The sequence below is a fragment of the Piliocolobus tephrosceles genome, chromosome 3 (assembly GCF_002776525.5).
Source record: "Piliocolobus tephrosceles isolate RC106 chromosome 3, ASM277652v3, whole genome shotgun sequence".
In the NCBI taxonomy this organism is placed as follows: Eukaryota; Metazoa; Chordata; class Mammalia; order Primates; family Cercopithecidae; genus Piliocolobus; species Piliocolobus tephrosceles.
In genome coordinates, this window is record NC_045436.1 from 68646914 (window position 1) to 68667334 (window position 20421).

The 20421-nt window shown below is 37.9% G+C and overlaps 1 protein-coding gene and 1 pseudogene across 6 annotated transcripts in view; one reads left to right on the forward strand and one right to left on the reverse strand.

The window, feature by feature from the left end:
- Positions 1-20421, reverse strand: part of FAM13A (family with sequence similarity 13 member A) — a 325132-nt gene that overhangs the window by 86561 nt on the left and 218150 nt on the right. For 4 of the 5 annotated variants that reach the window (XM_023195431.2, XM_023195429.2, XM_023195430.2 and 1 more), the window contains exon 1: positions 11143-11901. The exons of the other annotated variant lie outside the window; for it this stretch is intronic. In XM_023195431.2, the coding sequence (XP_023051199.2) occupies positions 11143-11171 (29 nt within the window). In that variant the 5' untranslated portion in view covers positions 11172-11901. Of the gene's footprint in view, positions 1-11142; positions 11902-20421 lie in introns of those variants that run through there. 5 annotated transcript variants of the gene reach the window in all.
- On the forward strand, positions 966-1512 carry LOC111528676 (annotated as a pseudogene). The gene has a single exon (XR_002727113.2). The product of XR_002727113.2 is annotated as a ubiquitin-60S ribosomal protein L40 pseudogene (transcript).

Sequence of the window (20421 nt, forward strand, 5' to 3'; positions counted from 1 at the left end):
TCCCTCCCAATTGCAACCCAACATATCTCTACAAACCTCTCATTGCACTTTTGCAACTCTTTCCATTTGTACATGTTGTTCTTTCTACCTTCAATCCTTTCTCCACCTCTCTCTGCCTGGTAAATACTTCATCTCTCAGTTCAAGTGTCATCTAATCTGGGAAGCCATCTCTAGCACCCTGGAGAGGGAGTTGCTTCTTCCTCCAGGCTTCAAGACACTTTGTTCATAGCTATAACCGACTGCTTAGCACATAACACTGAAATTCATGAGCTCAGAGGCTTGTCTCGTTTCCAGATTAGTCTTTATCTTCGCAACACCAGCACCTAGCTAGGTACCTAGAACACTGCATGTATTTAGTAAATGGCTGTTGAATAAAATCAGTATCATCAAGATTTTGCTGAGTGCTTGCAGTAGTGTTTGATTAAATATTTTGAAAACATACTGTTTATAATTTGTAAAACTAATTTTGCCTAGAAGCATTCTCTGATATCTGTACATTGATTATTTTAAATTTTCTTTTTCCCCTCTATTCAAAACTTAATGAATCTGCAGCTATGCCATGGGTTTTCTCCCATCCTCACTTAAAGAAAATAATTTCTTTTTTCCAACTGCACAATTAGAGTGGGAGCTTTGCCATTATGCCCATAATTTTAACACTGTACTCTTTGTGGTATACAGAGAACCCAGAAAATGATATGTTCGGGCAAGGTAATATTTGAGTATGGCCTTGCCACACACTATATCTGTTTGTTCTGGCTTGAGAACAGGAAAAAAAAAAATTATTTCACTTCACACCAAACACAAAGGTTGTTTAAGGTTTGAAGAAATTTTGGGTTTAGTCCCCAAACTATTTTCAAGGCAGCTGGAAGCTTTCATTTGTCTTTGAGATCTTGTTTAGAAAAGTGATGTTTATCATTATTATAAACATAAAAACATTGTCTTAGGGAGGCAGTAATTTAGAACATAAAATACAACACTCTTTTTCTTCAGCGAGGCGGCCGAGCTGCAGACGCAAACATGCAGATTTTTGTGAAGACCCTCACGGGCAAAACCATCACCCTTGAGGTCGAGCCCAGTGACACCATTGAGAACGTCAAAGCCAAAATTCAAGACAAGGAGGGTATCCCACCTGACCAGCAGCGTGTGATATTTGCCGGCAAACAGCTGGAAGATGGCCGCACTCTCTCAGACTACAACATCCACAAAGAGTCCACCCTGCACCTGGTGTTGCGCCTGCGAGGTGGCATTATTGAGCCTTCCCTCCGCCAGCTTACCCAGAAATACAACTGCGACAAGATGATCTGCCGCAAGTGCTACGCTCGCCTTCACCCTCGTGCTGTCAACTGACGCAAGAAGAAGTGTGGCCACACCAACAACCTGCGCCCCAAGAAGAAGGTCAAATAAGGCTCTTCTTTCCTTGAAGGGCAGCCTCCTGCCCAGGCCCCGTGGCCCTGGAGCCTCAATAAAGTGTCCCTTTCATTGACTGGAGCAGCAAAAAAAAAAAAAAAAAAATACAACAACACATTCTTTGGGGGGATGAAATTAGTTGATGAAAAAATATTTTTTGTAACATTAGTAAATAAAGTATTTTCAAATCTTTAGTCACTGAAACAAAATCAAAAGAATACGGGGATACTTGTAGAAGGAAAGAAGGAAAAAGAAAATTGTTTTTGCTAACTTCTTTCAATTATTGCCTTATTGCAAATTTATTAAGGGTTTGTTAATACAGTTTTGATTTAACAGATATATAATTTCCCAAACTGTTAACTCTGAATGTGGAATTCTTGAGACAAAGATGTGCAGGAGGCACGCAAATTATCCTGTCATCCTCTCCTGAACACCCCTCACCTCAGCCAGAGGAGGACTGTGCCAGAAAAATGGGTCAAGGCTTGTTTCTGACATCATCTTGACTTTCCGCTGCTTTTTAGGATGATGAGCAGCAACTGGAAAGTGAATGAAGGTTTGATGTCAACCTACACCTGGGCTTTAGGTGCTTCTACAACCACGGGCAGGTGCTCATACGGGAAACATTTTCTGAGTGTACACTACTTATTAGAATCCATGGTAGGTGCTAGAGATACACAGGCTAAGAAAACACAATCCCACCCTTCACGGAATTTACAAGATAGCAGAGAAATGGAAACTTGAAATTTGATTATTATAAAACAAAAGGCATACATAACTACCATTGATTGAGAGCTCACCATAAAAAGCCAGGCTTTGTGCTAACAGTTTACGTGCATTATCTCATTCGATCCTCAAAGACATCATGGAGGAAGGAATTACTAACCAGATTTTTCAGATAAGAAGAACAAGTTTTAGAAAGGTTAATTAACAGGCTGAAGGCCATAGAGGCAGTCATGGCTGAGGTTCCAATCCAAGTCTGAAGTCAGAGCTCCAGCCTTTCCACTCTGAAGCACTATGCAGTCTGGCAGATTAGCTGAGGTTCAGTTAGATAAGCCACACAAGGAGTGAATTTTGAGGGTCACGTAGGTATTTTTGGGAGAAAGATAATGGACAGGAGAAGAACTCTGACAGAGAGAGAGAGAGAGAGAGAGAGAGAGAGAGAGAGAGAGAGAATGTGCTTTGAAAGCATGGGAGAATTAATAACTCGGCAGGTGTGGCAATCGAGGGAGTTCAGCACCGGGGATGCAGCAGTGACCTGCCAGAAAGCTGACACTGGAGAAACAGGCAGGCTCTTGGGTTTCTATTAAATCAAGGAGTTGAAAATAAAGGAAAGTCACTTATAAAAGTAAAACACAGTGTATCAATGGTCTACTCAGGCCAGCATTTAATTTCTAACTTTAGTTTCAAGAGTTATTTGAACCTAGACAGCGAAATTAGTTTCTCTTTATAATCATTTTGCTGACTGCAAAATACTGATATTTATTGTTTTTTTTCTAAACGCTTAATTTTTTCTCTAGCCTTTCAGTTCCATTCCTTTAATATAATGATCTGAGTAAAGCAGTTCAATTCTTTATTTTTATTTCTGTAAGTTCGAGTCTTCTGAAGTCTTTTTTTTGGGGGGAGGGTGACAGGGTCTTAATCTGTCATCCAGGCTGGAGTACAGTGGCATGATCATAACTCGCTGTAGCCTCAAACTCCTGGGCTACAGTAACCCTCCTACCTCAGCTTATAGGTAGGACTACAGGCATATGCCACCATGCACAGATACTTTTTTAAAAAAAAAATTTGTATAGACAGAGTCTTACTATGTTGCCCAGGCTGGTCTCCAACTCCCAGCTTCCAGCGATCCTCCTGCCTCTGCCTACTAAAGCACTGGGATTACAGGTGTGAGCCACCGCACCCAGCTTCCCTGAGTTTTATTCTTAGATTTGACTGAGAAGATACCATGTTTTCCTGAGCTTGGTCTTTAAAGATATTATAAAACATACATCTTAAACCACACCCCCACCTCATTATTTTCACTTTGTTACTTAGGCACCCTAATTTTAAAGAGCAACTTCCGAGGCTTCTCCCTATCTTGTTTTTACCACCCCTGGCCCTACTATTTCCCATTAACATGCCTTTCCCTCGTGCAAAAACTAAAATCAATTTTCATATCTGGCTTTGGGATAATTTGCATAAGGGTTATAATGTACTATACGTTGGTTCTGGAGTCCGGTATTTGTTTAGCAACAATACTGTAAGTCTGTACCTGATATCAGAAGTCAAATTTATTTTATAGCTTATCTTAAAATGATGGCTTAAAATTTGAAAGGGATTTTAAATTTAGAAATATAGATATATACAAATTTCTTTGCAAGAAAAGGACACAGGTCGAAAGATTAATTTACAATTTTTAAAGTGTATTCATGTGTACTTGGTCAAAACAAAGTTCATCTGCCATTTTTATGTGTAGAAATGGGCTTGTCATAATTTCCTTCAGTGTATCCCTGTCAGCTGAGATACTGTATGACCTGAAAATGTTTATTATAATCTGAAAACTTTAAAATATTTATTAGAAATTCAATTTTGAACTACATCTATTTAGAAAAATTAAAAAAGACTGAATGTAACATTGCTCTTAACATTTTCCGTTGACAGAAGTATGTTTATCCCCAGCATATAAACTGCTCGGTGTCTATGACAAAACATTTCTCCAAATACAAAATAGTAATGGTTGTTATCTGTAATAGGAATAAGAGAATCCAAGTTCTTTTCTAAAAAAAAAAAAAAAAATCAAAGGTAAATTCAACTTTTTTGAATAAATCTTTATCTTAAAAAAAACAAAGTAGAATTAATTCCAGATAATTACAAAATAGTCTTTTATCCTATCACTATATAAGAAAAAAGAAGCAGAAGAGGAAACCTTCCTATTTTAATGTACATGTAAAATAGGAGCTTCATTTTCCTTAAACTGCATTAATGAATACAGTAACTCTAGGAAATAAACTAAAAACTCTTTCCTCTTTCTCAGGGTAAATATCAAATACTCTGCAATGTAAACAGAAGTAGCATTCCAAATTGTTTTTTCTTTGCACTATAGGAATGCTTATATAATAACTAAGGGTGAGTAAATTACTTGCAATTTTTTTAGTATAAGAATATTCCTAGAAATTTATATGGAAAGCTTTAGAATTCTGTGGACAATAGTGTTCTGATATGCTTCCATTAAATTTCTTTGTAGTCTCCAATTCAACAAGTGTTTACTGAGTACCTGCTACGTGCCTAACATAAAAACAACTTAAGCTGCCCTGTCCAGAGTCATTTTTAATCTCTAGTGCAGTAAGTATCTATATATTAGGGCTCATTGCTAACGGGAGCAAGGTCAGGAGTTCAGTTTCCTCTGCCAGTTAGCTAGTTTTTCTCTTTTGAATGACAATAGACTCTTCCCTTTACTAAGCTTCTAATGGGGGAAAACTCCACTATTAATCCCAAATACATGCCATGATCATCAACTTCATGTACAAATGGCTATTCTTTAGACATGTGTGTAGAGTGTTTTCCATTTGTTTCTGTATATGTGACTGAGCAAGTCATTTTATTTCCCTGTGTTTGAGTTCAATCATCTGGAAAACGGAAGCTATGATTTAGGTTATCTCTAGGGATCCGTTTGGCTCTAAAATAGAGTCTATATTTTCATAATTCTCAAAAGTTACTTTTGCATATGTTAATAGCAGCATTATTCATAACAGCCAAAGGGTAGAAATAAGCCAAATGTCCATCAACTAATGAATGGATAAACAAAATTTGCTACATCCATATATCATAATATTATTCAGTCATAAAAAAAATGAAGTATTGATACATGCCACAACATGGATGAAAGCATTATACCAAGGGAAAGAAACTAGTCACAAAAGATTACCTATGATATGATTACATGCAAACTGTACAACTCTGTGAATATACTCAAAACCACTGAATTGCATATTTTAAATGTGTGAACTGTATGGTATGTGAATTATATCTCAACAAAGCTGTTAAAAAGTGATTTCTATGGCCAAGCATGGTGGTTCATGCCTGTTATCCCAGCATTTTGGGAGGCTGAGGCGGGTAGACCACTTGAGGTCAGGAGTTCGAGACCAGCCTGGCCAACATGGTGAAACCTTGTCTCTACTAACAATACAAAAATTAGCTGGGCATGGTGGTGCATGCCTGTAGCCTCAGCTACTCAGGAAGATGAGGCAGGGGAATTGCTTGAACCCAAGAGGCGGAGGTTGCAGTGAGCCAAGATCGTACCACTGCACTCCAACCTGAGCGACAGAGCAAGACTCTGTCTCCAAAAAAAAAAGTTATTTCTAGTTCTTCTTATGGTAAGAATAAATAGTGCATTAAAAAGGTTTAAAACAGAACATACTATTCCATTGGGAATCCATTCTGATCATTACAGACAAATGTAAGTTTCATAGGAAAAATAGGGTGAAACCTTTGAGAGTTTCAAGAAATTTGGTTCAATTCTAGTTTCAACAGTACTTCCAGCAAACAATTCTAGAGGTCATCTTCCAATATTGATGTGATGAAATGCAATACAATGATACAGCACTACCTAAACTGTGCTAAGCACTCTTGCACTGATGGAATTGAAAGTGCATTGCAAGCATAAGAAGACAAACTAAAAGAAAAGCAACATGTCCTTTACATCTGAGTAGTTTCATCATTAACAAAACAAAACAAACCCCACAAAACCAAAACTATCACTTTTTGGTTTTTTTTGAGACAGGGTCTTCCTCTGTCGCCCAGACTGGAGTGCAGTGGCGTGAACTCAGCTCACTGCAACCTCTAACTCCAGGGTTCAGGTGATTCTTGTGCCTCAGCCTCCCAAGTAGCTGGGATTACAAGAGCATGCCAGCACACCCAGATAGTTTTTGTTTGTTTGTTTGTTTTTCTTTTTGTATTTTTGGTAGAAACAGATTTCACCATGTTAGCCAGGCTGGTCTCAAACTGCTGACCTCCAGTGATTCCTCAGACTTGGCCTTCCAGAGTGCTGGTATTACAGGCATGAGCCACTGTGCCTGGTCCTATCACATTCTTTAACTCCAAAATTTCCCTCATAAAATAAGTACCTTGAGTGGTACCATCTCTTACAGACAATGAAAATGACCTGCTCAAATTCATATATGGCCGACTAACTAACTTAGTTGTCCGTGTCTGTATATGTTTTCTGATGGCAAGTTTACCACTGGTTTGTACTGAATAGCTAACATCTTTACTTTTTCAGTGGTTTAAACAGGATGATCTTAAAATTTGAAAATATCCTCACCTAAGTTCATGTTATCTTCTTTATTTGGAGTAATTAGCAAATATTTGGGCTCCATGGGTAAATCAACCATCATGTGAGAACAGAGCCTAGAGAGATCTTATTTGTTCTGAATGACAGTGATGAAGAATAAATTCAGACACACAACCCATAGGCATTGGCCCAGATTTGAAGTGAGGCAGCTTTTAACTCCCTCCTAGACTGTGTTAGTTGAGGGAGGGGGCAGAGCCAGGAGTGCTACCAGAGTGCCAACAAGTTAGGAAACACAGAGACTTCTAGATAAATTAACTGAAAGGTGTCATCTCCACAAGCAGTAGAGGGCTCTCTAACACCACAAAGAAACTCACAAGCTGGCCCAACATTACCTGGGTTCTTCCCTGGTGGACTCCCATATCATCCCCATGTTACTGATGTTTACGTTAGCAAAAGGGTATTCTAAAGACCAATGCTTGGGAAGAGTTGATGAATTCTACTGATAAGAAGCTTCAGTGAAACTTTTAGATGTTGGGCTACTAATACATGTTTATTAATCCTCTTCCTTTAAGTCTGTTTTGAAGAAGAGCCACTGCAATTTGGAATTATGATGTGCTCCACCATCATCAAACAAATATTCGATAAAACACACTTGATATCATTATTTGCTACATGAAGAAAAATAATTACATAGACATGATTGATTTCAGCTTCTCACTTTGGTAAACAAACCCAGGAAAGAACAGGATGTCAACACATGAAAGCAGATGTCAATGCACTGAAGTCAAAGAATCTACATCAATCATTAGCACTCACAGGTTCATAACTTATTTGCCATCATTATCCTTGTGGATATAAATTAAGGTCATTTACTGGAAAGTTAGTCTAGCAAATTAAAATACTGCTATGAAAGTTGAGAATTTTGTCTTAGATATGACTCTGAGTTAAAACTTTGTATCTTAGCCTGCTTGAGTCTTTCTATACATAAAATAGAGATCCTTACCTACAGACCCACAGTATCTAAGGGGAAGGAAACTCAATGAAATGAGAATTGTACAAAGAGCCTGTGGTACAAACTAAGCCTGAGATCTGACAAAACATATTATCTCATTAGTGACAGAAGGTAAATTTAGTAACCTGAGAAAACTTATATTTCAATTCTTAGTTTAATACAGTTTCTTCCTTTATTTCTGATATTATTTTATTTTTCTCAAGGAACTTTTTCAGATGGCAAGAATATCCATATAAGTTGATACGCTATGTCGAGTTTTATTATTAGCTATAGGTAGTTTGTAAATATTTTAATTTTTAAAAAAATAACTGGGACTGTTTAATTATCTCAACAGAGATAATTAATAAGATCCTGTCTTTAAGCCATTTGTAGTGAATCATTAAGAACTAAGGACTTTACAGAAGGTCGTAATTTAAACATTCAGCCTCTGCCATGTTTTTTTCTAAAGATCATGAGTTTCTAAACAGCCAGCTCCATCCTGGAAACTCTACCAATAACATTCCGTAATAAACAGATAGCAAGACACATTTTATTTCATTTTTAGTTTTTGACCTTATCTGTTATTCTCATCTTGGCTACAGATTAGCAGTAACAACGTATCTTCTACACACTCTCACAATATGCTAAGAAAGGCTAAAGAGGCATTTATGAAAATTGTAAGTAGACATTAGGGGACAAACATGCCCCTAATAAGATCATACACTTACATGGGGTTAAATAATACACAGGATAATATTATCCATCTAGGCACATCTCTATTATTACTATGCTAATCATACTGTGTATTACTGAATTCACTACATGGTATTGTAATTGTCTGGTAATGTGTCTGCATCCTAACTGGTATGTGACCTCTTTGAAGGAAAGCTGTGCCCTAATTACCTTAGGAGCACTGGAAGTACAGAGCAGTGTTCAATCAAAGAGAAAGTATTAAACAACACTCTAGTATGTTTTGTTTTAATAGGTAAAACTGACAATTTAGGATATGAAAGCATCAATTATGAAAAAATCCTCACATAAAGTCCGATATTAAATATGCTATTTGGAGATGTTGAGTAGTATAATGCTAGATTCCTATATATGCCAGCTGTCACTAGCTTTACACGCACTATAATCATTAACTAGAATTTAGATCAATGTTTCTCTATGGGTGGACCATCTGCATCAAATTTAGGAAGCTTGTTAAAACGCAGATACTCTCCCTGCTACCTCCAGATTTGGACGCAGTGAGTCTAGGGAAAGACGGCAACGGGAAGGATTTGATTTTAAAAATAAGTTCCTTAGGTAATTCTCATGTACTCAAAGTATGAGAAGCATTGAACTCTCTGCTAAATACAAATAGTGAGCATGAATTTCTTTAGCTGCTATTTAAAGCTACTCTTTTACTCATCCAGTTTCAATGTAGTTTCTATTCCTTGGTGCTCTTAAACAGAATGCAACAAAGCACTCATTCTAAGAATACTACTAAGGCTCTGGAACCTTCCTGCTTCAGGCCCATAACGGTGGGGAGAGTCAGCAATAGTCATCATTACCACGAGTCACAAAAATCAATAGCCAAAGATATCAAACTGGGATTTGAAGAAACAATTACACGTAAGGGCGGGAAAGTTTTCTACATAAATGCTTACATTCACAAGGCACGCTTAAGAAAGACAACTGCACAAACCTGGTCCTTACCTTCAGGAGGTTTATAATCAAAGGTAGGTACAGGCTGGCAGTAAAGATTGCAGGGAAATCAGTCAAATTAAACTCTAAGAGCTAGGCAAACATTGCAGCAGTGAAGGCACGTAGCAGCGCTCTTCAGAATGGTAATGCAAAGAAACAAAAGTAGCAACTCAACATTCTTGAATGCAAATTCAAATTATTCCTCCATTTATTCCTACTAGGTTCATTAATCATGACTAAAAATACAAAATAATTTCCAGGAAATAATGATGGTTTTATTTTAGCTTTAATCGTTTTGACTGCCTAAACAATGTTTTCCCAGTATAAAGATCTACTTTCTTCTTAACAGTTTTATAGCATCAAGTGGCTATCACAGAGTTCAGTACTAGCCAATATTCTTATCTAGAATACAATTCACTTAAAACCCTTAAGAACTGATGTCACTATGAAGGGAAAAATGTCTCCAACTTTAAAGTTGGAAACCAAATCAAGACTCCACAAAGTGTTGTAGTCTCTTACAAGCTTTAAGCATGTGGACATTTTCACTGAGTTCATTTAGAAAAATTTTAGATATATTTGTAAACCACTTTCTGCTCCCTTGGATTATTAATTTTTACAAAAGGAACTCTTTGGACACCCCCATGAGGTTCCCATGACGGTGTCCTTGTTAGTACTGTGAAGGAAAAATGACAATACTGTTTTATCTCCCTGTAAGTATCTGTAGAAACCATTTTACAAATAAATAGTGTTTTAAACCTTATTTTTCATTGCTAAAACAAAAACATTCACTGAAATATTTGTGGCATGGTTTTTAAAAATGAAGTTAGTTTTTGTCTAGTTTTTTTTAATCCTCAAATAAACCGCATTTACTATTTGATTTTTAAATTTTTTTTTTTTTTTTTTACTAATAAAACCTTCCATAGTTTTCCTAAATGAAACATTTCTATGGAATGAAATGCCACTGCATGTAAAGCAGTTGAAGTTGAAATGGGACAATATGATTAGCAAAAGTAATTTTTAAAATCCTAAAATGTGACCTTGGGCAGCCCTGAGGCCCTCTCCATGCCTACATTCTTCACTTCTTAGTTCACCAACAGTGTTCTTTTTTATAAGTCCCTTTGTTTAAATTTACCTTTCTCTGCAAAAAGTATAACTCCTTCGCTCCCCCCAGCCCCACAATCTGTATTATAATCATGTAGGAACAAAAACAGTCTTGTGCTCAATCATTCTTACCAAGCAGTTTTTAAAAATGCTGTTTGTGTAATAAATCTGTCTGGAATTATTGAAGGGGAAATGTTATCCTTAATATTTATTCTCACATATGATGATGTACTTATTGATGGAAAATCCTTGCCTAAATCTGAACTCCAGAAGAGAAGAATATTGTGATGCATTTTAAAAATGTCTTCAGCCTATCAACATCCTTTAAAATAGCCTTAGCAGAGACACTGCTAAGAAGCTGATTCAGTTTTTATTATAAACTCACTCACTATACTTCTCAGCCTATGTTTTTCTTCAGATTTCAAAGATATTTTCTTATATTCATTTCCATTCAGAGAATATAACTAAATACAAAAATCAAGTGAAAAAGCTAAATTGGGCAAAATGTCAGTAAAAGAGCAGTATAATATTTAATTTTTTCTGTTCTTAGGGAGCAACCATATGTACAATGGACTCTACACAGTTTGCAGCATGTTACTAAAAGATGCCAAGTACTGGCAAAGTTATATGGCTTGATACCACTCAAAAAATACATAGCAGAATAAAATAAAATAGGAATGAATACTACCTTTGCAGAGGCATGATTTCACAAGCCATTCTCGTATGTAAATTTGCAAGGGAATCTCACAACTGTCTCTTCCACGGCAAGTTTGGTCGTCTGTACAGTGAACGTCTTCTTACAGTGGCTAAGCTGGGTTGGGGGCATGAGGCTGCACCGCAGGGCTGGAGAAACAACTTGCTCTGCAGTTGGCCAGTATGCTGCTGCTCTCAGCCTCCAAACTTCTTCAGGCAATGCTATTTTATCGGCTGCTTCTCTACATTTACACTGCAGTCCACTTTGACCTTTTGTTCCAGGGAAGCAGCTGAACTACCCGGCCAATCAGAGGAGCAGCTGCTGCAGCACTAAAGGCGCTCCTCCTCCTCCTCCCCCGCACCCTACTCCTTCTGCTCCTCAATGGTCCCTCCTCCTCCTCTTCGTCCTCCTCCTCCTCCTGCTCCTCTCCTCCTGCTCCTGCTCCTCAGTGGGCTTGCCTAGTTCTGGTAACTTGAAACTTTCCTCTGAGCAGTTCCACAGGCAAGATTTTCAGTCTGCGGCAAGCAACCAATAACTGCAGCAAGAGCCAAGAGTCCCGTACTTCTCAACATTACAGAGACTGCCAGCAAGGATTCCATTTGTCAAGGAAAGACACTGCCCACGAAACTAAACGTTTCTGTAGCAGAAGGCAAGAGTTATGTTGCGTCCCCTTTCTTCCTTAAAACAAAACAAAACAAAATCACTAGCCTTGAAAGGCGTGAGACTTTTCTAGAAGGAAAGCATGCCTCTAGACCCTTGCCCTACCCACATGTATTTCCTGCTGATGTTTGTTTACACTGCGGTGGTTACTAGTCGCTGGTGACATCACCCAGGGCACGTAGTTCCACTTCTGGGGAGGATACGTGCTCTAAGTCTCTGCCCAAGTTCTTAAGGGATCAGAATCCACCCTCATGAAAATTGTTTCAACTTATTATTTCTGCATTTTAGTCTTATAAAACTGAATGTGTTTACGCAGTTATTTTTCTCCGTGAACATCAACAGCATTTTGGGGGGGTATTTTTTTTAGTTATTTTTTAATAGGTAACACAAAATCAGTTTTTCCATAAAGTCTTCTAAATAGCTGTTAATTATCACCTTCCCATTATAATTTCTTCTTTGATGTGGAATACCCGGGTGTTATTTTTAGGAACATAATTCCTAACTCATAGATTTTATACATTGTAAGAAAAATAGCAGAGATATATTTACATGAGATTTTTTTCACATCATGAGTTGTAAAAAATTACCACATAGTCCAGACCATCACTTCCAGTATTAGAAGGAACATGACATTCAGAAATAGTGAGGGCATGTAGGCACGTGGTATCCCCTTCCTCTGTAATTTTTCCCCAATTTTATATAAACCACTCATAATTCTGAATTTAGAACACAAGGTCCTATTTATTATAAGGCATCTGCTTTTCTTTGCTATACTTGCTAATAAAAACATTTTCATTGTCTGACTAAATACTCTGTTTATGAAAATAGATTTGCCATCCTAAAACTATCTTCATATATAATGATAAACTATCAGTAACTAAAATCAACCTTTAAAAACAAAAGGAGTTGATTTAACCCCAAACTTACTTAAATTAAAATTGTCTATACTTTTTTGATTCTAGATTTACAAATTCTAATTTGATTCTCTAGTAACATAACTTAGTTCTGTATATTTGCATACCTTTTTATTTAAAAAGATGACTTTAACTCTTGCTCAACACTTTATTAATTTATTTATTTTTGAGATGGAGTCTTGTTCTGTCACCCAGGCTAGAGTGCTGTGGCACAATCTCTGCTCACTGCAACCTCCGCCTCCTAGGCTCAAGCAATTCTCCTGCCTCAGCCTCCCGAGTAGCTGGAATTACAGGCGCCCGCCACCATGCCTGGCTAATTTTTGTGTTTTTAATAGAGATGGGGTTTCACAATGTTGGCCAGGCTGGTCTCGAACTCCTGAGCTCAAGTGACCCGCCCACCTCGGCCTTCTAAAGTGCTGGAATTACAGGTGTAAGCTTAACACTTTAAATAGCTGCTTGAGGTAGAAAATCACAATTATACATCATAATATCTATTTTATTGATGAGTAAACTTGGTACTAGAATATAACTTGTTCATATTTACATGGAAAGGTAGTGGCAGAACAGAAACTGGATTCGAGATTTCTCCTGTCTACTCTGGAACTCATTGCTCTATAGAGGAACTGCGGAACCAGAGTGCTGGCTCTATTCTGTGTGAATTTTTTTTTTTGAGACGGAGTCTTGCTCTTCGCCCAGGCTGGAGTGCAGTGGCATGATCTCGGCTCACTGCAATCTCTGCCTCCTGGGTTCAAATAATTCTCCTATCTTAGCCTCCTGAGTAGGTGGGATTACAGGTGCTTGCCACCACGCCCCACTAATTTTTGTATTTTTAGTAGAGAAGGGGTTTCACCATGTTGGTCAGGCTGGTCTCGAACTCCTGATCTCGAATGATCCGCCCACCTCAGCCTCCCAAAGTGCTGAGATTACAGGCGTGAGCCACTGCGCGCCTTGCATGAATGTTTTAAATATCTTATAAGATACAAATATTTTCAGAAATAGTTAACATTCAAGTGACAGAAATATTATTTTGTCCTTTCTGAATTTTATGAACACATTAATACTACCTGGCTAAAATAGACATAAAAGCTCAATAATAAAGAACCCAGCATTAAAAAAAAATGTTAAGTTGAACTACAATTTACACTTAATGCATTCAAAATACATTAAACTGAATTGCAATTTACATTCAATATTAGATTTCATATATATTTCCTAATACATTAAGTTGCCCTATCAACATTCTTCTAATATGCCATATTACATAAAATGTCATTTTTTTAAAAAAAAAGTAATTAATGCTATAACTCAGTAACTACATGTTTTTTCAAGTCTCCATCATTTATAACAATTCCTCCTTTTTGTGTTTTTTAAAATCTATTTTGGGGGCATTATTTGATAATCATTTATGAATTTGCACCTGATTGCAGTCCCTTCTCTCTACCCCAGCCACTGCCAGAGTTCTGGATCACTTAAATACCTTTCTTATTTCTATTTCTAACATCCTCTTGTCAGTGCATAGTCAGGGAGTGGGAGTGCCATTCATGACCTCTGTCATTTCTAACTTTTCAAACATGGTATTTCCACTGCATTTCCCTGGCTACATTTCCCTTTCACGGAGCCCCTTAATATTCACCCCTCTTAACCTCCAACACTTCTCCATCTCCCATTCCTCTGCCTTTTCACTTCGCTCTGTTCAGCTCCAATTGTTTTGTGATACCCACAGAGGATAGCCTGCAATCAAACCAACTGGCATGTAGGTTTAAAAAAAAAAAAAAAGCACATTCCTGACCCTCCTGAGCCTCCCTTCCCTTCCCTCCCCTTCCCTTCCCTTCCCTTCCCTCCCCTCCCCTCCCCTCCCCTCCCCTTTCCTTCTTTCCTTCCTTCCTTCCTTCCTTTTTTTTTGAGATGGAGTCTCGCTCTGCCGCCCAGGCCAGAGTGTGGTGGCGCGATCTCTGCTCACTGCAAGCTTTGCTTCCCAGGTTCACGCTATTCTCCTGCCTCAGCCTCCTGAGTAGCTGGGACTACAGGCACCCGCCACATTGCCCGGCTAATTTTTTGTATTTTTAGTAAAGATGGGGTTTCACCATGTTAGCCAGGATGGTCTCGATCTCCTGACCTCGTGATCCGCCCACCTCGGCCTCCCAAAGTGCTGGGATTACAGGCATGAGCCACCACACCCGGCCTAGTTATTTCTAAAATGGATTCCCTAGCATCTCCCACTTCTTCCCCCTTTATAAGTCCTGCCTGCTGGGCTGTCTATAGCCAGAGTGCTAAAGATTACAAAAAAAAGTCTCATAACTTGGTAACTAGTTATACTAAAAATTCATAATACTTAACCTTAGTTTGAACCACAATACTGTGTTGCAACCTTTTTTTATTATCTTTGACTGTTTACTGCATTCCCACAGCAACTGCTTCAAATCTTCTCCAGTGCCACAAACCAGAACCTCTCTCACTCACTAATTATTTCACCTGCCAATTGACTGAGAAAGTCAAGATCATCAAACATAAGCGAGTGCCTTTGGTCTTCTCTGCTCCACCTATCACCCCGTTCCCATTCCAACACACATCTTGCCTCATTCTTTTTGACTTCCTCTTGGTTTAGGAGAAAGGGTCCTCACATATAGGACTCAAGCCTCGTATCTGTTCATTGGATCTCATCATTTTCTCCTTCCTCTGGAAGCAGCCTGGTCTCTCTCCTACATCTTAAATCTGCCCCTCGCTACTCGCTTCTCCCTTATGACAGGCAACCAAGTGAGTGGTATTAGACAGTGCTTCTCAGCAGTCCAACCGTCTGGTGCTGCAGAGCTATTTTCCTCTTCCTTCCCACTTACAGACTTCCACCAAATCTATCTCTGCTGCTTCCACTTCCTCATAAATTACTTGTTCCTCCATCCCATGCCAATGGATTTTGACCTTTACCACTTTTCCAAAACTGCTTTTAAGGCCATCAAGGGTCTTTTGACCACTAAATTCAAATGTTTTTTCTTAGATCCTCTCCTACTCTTGACTTTTCGGAAACACTCACCTTCAGTTTTCTGAAAGTCTTTGGTTCTCTGTGATCTTTTCTGGGAATTCACCAAACCTTCCTCATCAACATTCGCTTTTTATTTCATCTGTCTTTCCTCCTCATTTAGCCCTGCCTCCAATACCAACACCATTCAATACATGCATTCAATAAGTTGTGTGCTGGAATTACACCTCTGGGGACTGGATTCTGACTTCACCTCTGACAGGCAGTGCAAACTCGGCAGGTTGTTCAAAAGTTCTGAGGCTGCTCTAAGGAATAAATGAGACCATGCATGTACAATATATAGACTAGTGCCTGGCAAATAATTAAGTGCTCAATAATTATTAGTATTATCAACCCAAACATTCAAGACTTCGTATTATCTGATCTCCAAATTTCTCTTCCTCCTGGTCCTTCTTGATAATGATGTTATTATTCCCTTTGTGAATCAGCTTCAAACCATGAGTCATCTTTACTTCTCCCTCCTCTCCTACCCTCAACCAATCTATTGATTGCCCCATCATGTTTCTATAATCAATCTGCCTAGGTTATCTGTACTCTTAGAATAACTTTCAAAATATTCTTTCTGCCACCAGAGCACACATTTCACTATTAGTCAATTTCCCACCATGCTTGTGATCTGGTAATTCATTCTTGTACTCAAAAACTTCAATAGCTCCCAACTACCTCTTACGTGAACCCCAATCCTTTTAATATGATGATTAGAACACTCCACCTATTAACCCCAATTTGCCTCTCTGATTCAGCTGCTTAAACCTTCCCTGAGGAAACAACTCCAGACATGCCTGGGTCACTATTTTCATATCTGCCCTGAACTTTTCTATCCTAAATATTTGTTCATGCTGTTCTCTCTGTCTGGAATATTTTCCCATTTCATTCCCTTCAGGAAAAATCCTACCTATACTTTAGGTCTGGGCTAATTGAAAGAAATCTTCTTTTGTTTGTTTGTTTTTGAGACAGGGTCTCTCTCTGTTGTCCAGGCTGGTGTGTAATGGCAGGCACCATCACAGCTCACTGTAGCCTTTACCTCCTGGGCTCAAGTGTGCCTCCCACCTCAGCTTTCTGAGTAGCTGAGACCACAGGTGTGTGCCAAAATGCCTGGCTAATTTATTTTTTTGTAGACATGGGGTTCTTACTATGTTGCCCAGGCTGGTCTTGAGCTCCTGGGCTCAAGTAGTCCTCTCACCTTGGCCTCTCAAAGTGCTGGGATTACAGGTGTGAACCACTATGTCTGGCCAAAGAAATCTCTTGACCTTTTAAAGTCATGTAGCCCTTTGTATCGATGATATTTATCTTTTTTCCTGCACAGTTTTATTACTATTGGAATCTATTGTATATATTATCTTCCTTTTGGAATGCAAGTTTTCCACAACAGGAACTATATCTTTCCTGCAGCCCTGACACAGAACACTCAGTAAGTGCAGAATGAATTAATGGATACATCAGTTACTCTTCTATAGATTCTGAAGTATAGCTCCGTTTATTAGATTTAAACTTATCAAGCAATATTCTACCCACTTTTTAACATTTTCCACTGTAGAGCTACACATAAGATAAACTAGATGCCACATGTAAGTTCAAATGAAAAATAATACTAACAAATAACTGGCTTAAAGAATAAACTACCTGTGTTATACACTGATGTGCAATCACAGATGTGCTAAAAGTAAGATTCTATCCAAAACTTCTGAAATCTTTTAATCATTCTACATTATCCAGTTTCTCCCAGGTTGTCAATTTCCTTTTCCACATTTTATCTGGCTTACAGATTTCTAATTTTCTTACATAACTTCTTCAGCAGATTCCAAGTGTTTGGCAATATCTGCATTTGCTCTTGTCCTATCACGAGCAACAAAAACCATGTGGCTGTGTTTCTTTTAATTTCAACATCAACTGAAAACAACCAAAGAACCAAGAACATTTCTTGGCCACGGTAATGTATTTTCAGATATTGTTTTAAAATCAGATAGGTTTATTTCCTAAGATATAATGATATATTAAAATAACTTATTTCTTACAAGTTTGATAAGAAGGTACTTCTAGCCTGAGGAACACAGTGAGATCTCATCCCTACAAAAAAGAAAATTAGCAAGGTATAGTGGGGTGTGTGCCTGTGGTCTCAGCTGCTTGGGAGGCTGAGGTGGGAGGATCGCTTCAGCCCAGCAAATTGAAGCTGCAGTGAGCCATGACTGCACCAGTGCACTCCAGCCCAGGTGACAGAGTGAGTCTCAGGCAAGAGTTCTTCCTCATATTCTTGTCAATCTTTGTAAAACACACTAAGGAACAATGCACTCCAAAAGATGCATGGTATTTATAAATGGTAAGGACTAAATCTAACATGAGTTATTTAGAATCATGAAGCCAAGACTTTTAGTGCACATATAATTGAGATATTCTGGTGTTGTTATACAAGATCCTCAGTAAATTAGTTTTCCAGCAAACTGTGTTAAAACACTAGTGGATTTCGGGGCTTACAGGACGATATCATCATCATCAACAACAACAAAATGTCAATAAAAAAGGGAGAAGAAGCTGGAGGAGTGCACGTAGGTAAAGCAACAAGTATTTATTGTGAATTTATGCTGTGCTCATTTTAACAGATGTGGAAATGAAGAAGTCAATAAATGTGAATGCTCAGCTAGTAAGTGGCTGACATGGAGCCAGTATCTAAATGCCAGTGTCCATACCTTTTCCACCATTCAATAGCCCCTCAAGGTAATAAAGTATTATCCTTACTTACTGATATACATATTATTAGTTGGATATGGGAAATAAAGAATCCTTTCTTCTCATCTGAGGTTTATATTTAGGGGTGTGTGTGTGTGTATGTATATATATATATATTCAATAATGACTGCACAGTCTTACATAATGGCTGTCTGAACACTGAGGCATACACTGGACCATAACAAACTTCTTTTGCTACTGAGTGGCAGGAGCCAGTTGAAGTGGAGGAAGGACATGGTGCGGGTGGGATGTTAGAGGAAAGAGGAAGGTGCAAAGAAAAAACAGATGGAAAATGGTATTCTTGATTGTATTCCTCTTTAAAAAACTAATATATGGAAATAACAGGTGGTATGTGAGTTGTTTTATGTAAGCAAGCTTAAGTATTTCTTAAGAAATCATTACAAAACCATATAAAAAGCTTGTTTTAGAAAGCAAACAATGATACTCAAACAAGCTGAGGCTAACAGGAATAATGGATTTCTAGTTAGGTACTACTGTTTTGTTGAGTAACAGTGAAATAAATATGCTTGTATTACTGAAGGCCAAAATAAAAACAATAAAATCATCATAATTTAATGTGTTTCCTCATTTATTTATTAGATGTATTCAGTCTATATAAGATTGCAGAAGAAAAATATTCCATAGAGATAGAAATTATATCATTGTTTTTCCAAAGACACCTGTCTTTAATTCTGATGATATATCTTGCTTTTAAAATTGATACGGGCTTAATTCATTAAACTCTATCTGAGTAGGCTTGCTGGACTCCCAAATGGCTCACAGTGTTCATTGATTTGGATTCTAAAATCTTGTCAAGCTGTCAGTGAAGACAGAGGGAAGAGCTACTAAGAGAGGTGGGTTTTAAAGGCCTCCACAGCTGGAAGTGCACGATTCAAGGTTCCTTTCTTCACCAACTAACTGGCTCCAACATTTCAAACACAGAAAATAAGTTTCAAAACGTTCTCCAGAAGGATTAAGTACTGACTTCAAATCAAAAGACAATTATTATTCATGGTACATGAAGTAGCAAAGTTGTACAGAAATTCATGTGGATGCTTTTTTTTTTTAAGTGAATTTCTTGTAAGAACTGAGGGACTATAATTCTCCCTAAAAAGTGGTTAAAAATAAAATTTTCGAGACAACTTATGTAATTGTTCCTTAACTTTCTGGGACAGGGAAAAATCCACAGTTTTGCCAGATGGACTCTCAGTTAGTGATTATTGCCAATAAATAAGTGCTTCAAGCACATTTTCCTGGAATGGGACTCTCTGGGCATGACTTTCTCCAAATCTCCCGTGGGAGTCCGGATAATAGTGTTTCTGTTCTCATAAACTAAGTCATGTCCCACACAACAGCTGCTACCACACCTGAGATCAGCTGCCTTAAATTGTCCCCATGAACTTTCACCTTGTTAAATGATATTTCCTGACAGCGGAGAAGCAGGCTTTAGCAGGGCTTCCTCAGAGAAATGTCAAAATTGTTTAGTGTGATATGGTAACCGACTGGCTGTCCATAAAACATAAAATAAACTCCTCATATTCCTGAGACATGAAATACCAAGCACAAGCATAAAAATCTCTTAATGTCAATATACTGGCTGGTAAAATTAATTTGCTTTAACACCAAGTGAAGTGTTTTTATTTGAATTGACCCTGTAAATAAATTAGTGAAAATATATTTAAAATAAAAACAAGGGGAAGTAATAATTATTTGTGTTATCAAGAATAAGTCCAGGAATACAGCTAACAAGGGAAATGAAGGACCTCTTCAAGGAGAAGTACAAACAACTGCTCAAAGAATTCAGAGAGGACACAAACAAATGGAAAAACATTTCATGTTCATGGATAGGAAGAATCAGTATCATGAAAATGGCCACGCTGCCCAAAGTAATTTATAGATTCAATACTCTTCTCATTAAACTACCACTGACATTCTTCACAG